This window comes from Arachis duranensis, chromosome 9 (assembly GCF_000817695.3).
Source record: "Arachis duranensis cultivar V14167 chromosome 9, aradu.V14167.gnm2.J7QH, whole genome shotgun sequence".
Lineage (NCBI taxonomy): Eukaryota > Viridiplantae > Streptophyta > Magnoliopsida > Fabales > Fabaceae > Arachis > Arachis duranensis.
Genome location: NC_029780.3, coordinates 112843033 through 112844819, shown reverse-complemented (window position 1 = coordinate 112844819; position 1787 = coordinate 112843033). Strand labels below are relative to the sequence as shown.

General features: G+C 45.3%; 1 protein-coding gene across 1 annotated transcript; it reads left to right on the top strand.

Annotated features, from left to right (window-relative positions):
* Positions 1-496: 496 nt before the first annotated feature.
* On the top strand, positions 497-1781 carry LOC107467295 (adenylate isopentenyltransferase; the record flags this gene model as incomplete). The annotated part of the gene is made up of 1 exon (XM_016086338.3): positions 497-1781. A coding segment is annotated over exon 1 (987 nt), but the record flags the coding sequence as incomplete, so codon positions are not given.
* Positions 1782-1787: the final 6 nt, after the last annotated feature.

The following is a 1787-nucleotide window of genomic DNA, read 5'->3' as shown; positions in this document are numbered from 1 at the left end:
TAATTAAAACCAACGGTTGCAGTATACTTAAAATTTTTCAAAAATATATATATAGAAGGATGAGATACATTTAATTTTTAAAATATCACAAAATATAATTTAAAATTTCATATGGAACATCTAATCCCATTCCACTCAAGTAATATTAGTAAGGATAAAATTTTCAATTTGGGAAAATGTTTCTGTTAGTAAGAATCAAATTTCAAGCTTTTAGTTGGAATAAAAATTATATAATTGTAAATATAATAAATTAATAATAAAGGAGATATTTTTGAGATTTGATTTATATAAATTTTAAATTAATTTGTGGTGTAATTAAATAAAAAGAAATTAATAGTGTAAATTAATTAAATAGAGTAATTGAAGGGTATTATTTTTGACTCATTACATTGATCATGCAGTAGTGCGGGTGTTTAAATAGGGCGTGATTGGTAGTCCCTGAACAATCTGAGAGGACGAGTGAAGCAATTGAAAAGCTGGAAAGTGCAAAAACAAATTGTAGCAGCGAATAAGAGGCATCATATGATTGGATTTGGTGGTACATGTTTATTATCTGTCAAATGACAAAGCAAATGCAGTGTGTGTAGTAAGTAAGTAGTAGTGTGTGTTTTTCGCCCCGCTCCATCCCCTCCCTCCACTTCCAAATATTCATTCCACAACACCCACTCACTCACTACTCACTACTCACTGCTGTCTAACCGTCTACGCAAACACACGCACTTTCTGCATTTTTCTCTCTTCAAACCGCACACACATCACCCCATTCATTTTCTTTTTCTCTTTCTCCTTTTCCTATGAGACTCTCCCTCTTCTCACTCTTACCCCACCGCCATCCCAATATCATCACAACCACGCCCCGCTCCTCCCGCATGGACGCATCCTTCCACCGCCGCAAGGACAAGGTCGTCGTCATCGTCGGTGCCACCGGCTCAGGAAAATCCCGTCTCTCTCTCGACCTCGCCTCCCTCTCCTTCCCCTTCTCCGAACTCATCAACTCTGACAAAATGCAAGTCTACAACGGCCTCGAAATCACAACCAACAAGATCCCCATTCACGAGCGCAAAGGCGTCCCTCACCACCTCCTCGGCGACGTATCCCCTGCACACGGCGAGTTCTCCCCCTCCGACTTCCGCCGACGCGCCGGAGAAATCATCTCCGATATCACCTCCCGAAATAAGCTCCCCATAGTCGTTGGCGGCTCCAACTCCTTCGTCCACGCACTTCTGGTGGAACGATTCGACCCGGGGTTGAACGTGTTTGATGGGGACGCTGAGATATCGCCGGAGTTGAGGTACGAGTGCTGCTTCCTCTGGGTGGATATATCGTTCAATGTGTTGAGGGATTACTTGTTGAAGCGAGTGGACGACATGCTTGACTCAGGAATGGTGGAAGAGTTGGCTGAGTTCTTCGACCGCGACTCGCCCGATTTAGAACTCGAATCGGCCAGCCGAACCGGTTTGAGAAAAGCCATTGGGGTGCCTGAGTTCGACCGCTTTTTTAAATTGTACCCTCCTGGTTGCCACGATTCACTGCGGGCGGGTGCATACGAGAAAGCTGTGAGGGCCATAAAGGATAACACGTGTCAGCTGGCCAAGAGGCAGATACAAAAGATCCACCGGTTAAAAGCTGCCGGGTGGGACCTACGGAGGCTAGATGCCACGGAGGCGTTTCGGGTGCTCATGACGTCAGGGCGTGACGGCGGCGCCAACGGCGGAGATAGGTGGTCCGATGTGTGGGGGAGGGATGTGTTGGAACCAAGCGTGAAGATTGTGAGGCGCTTCTTGATG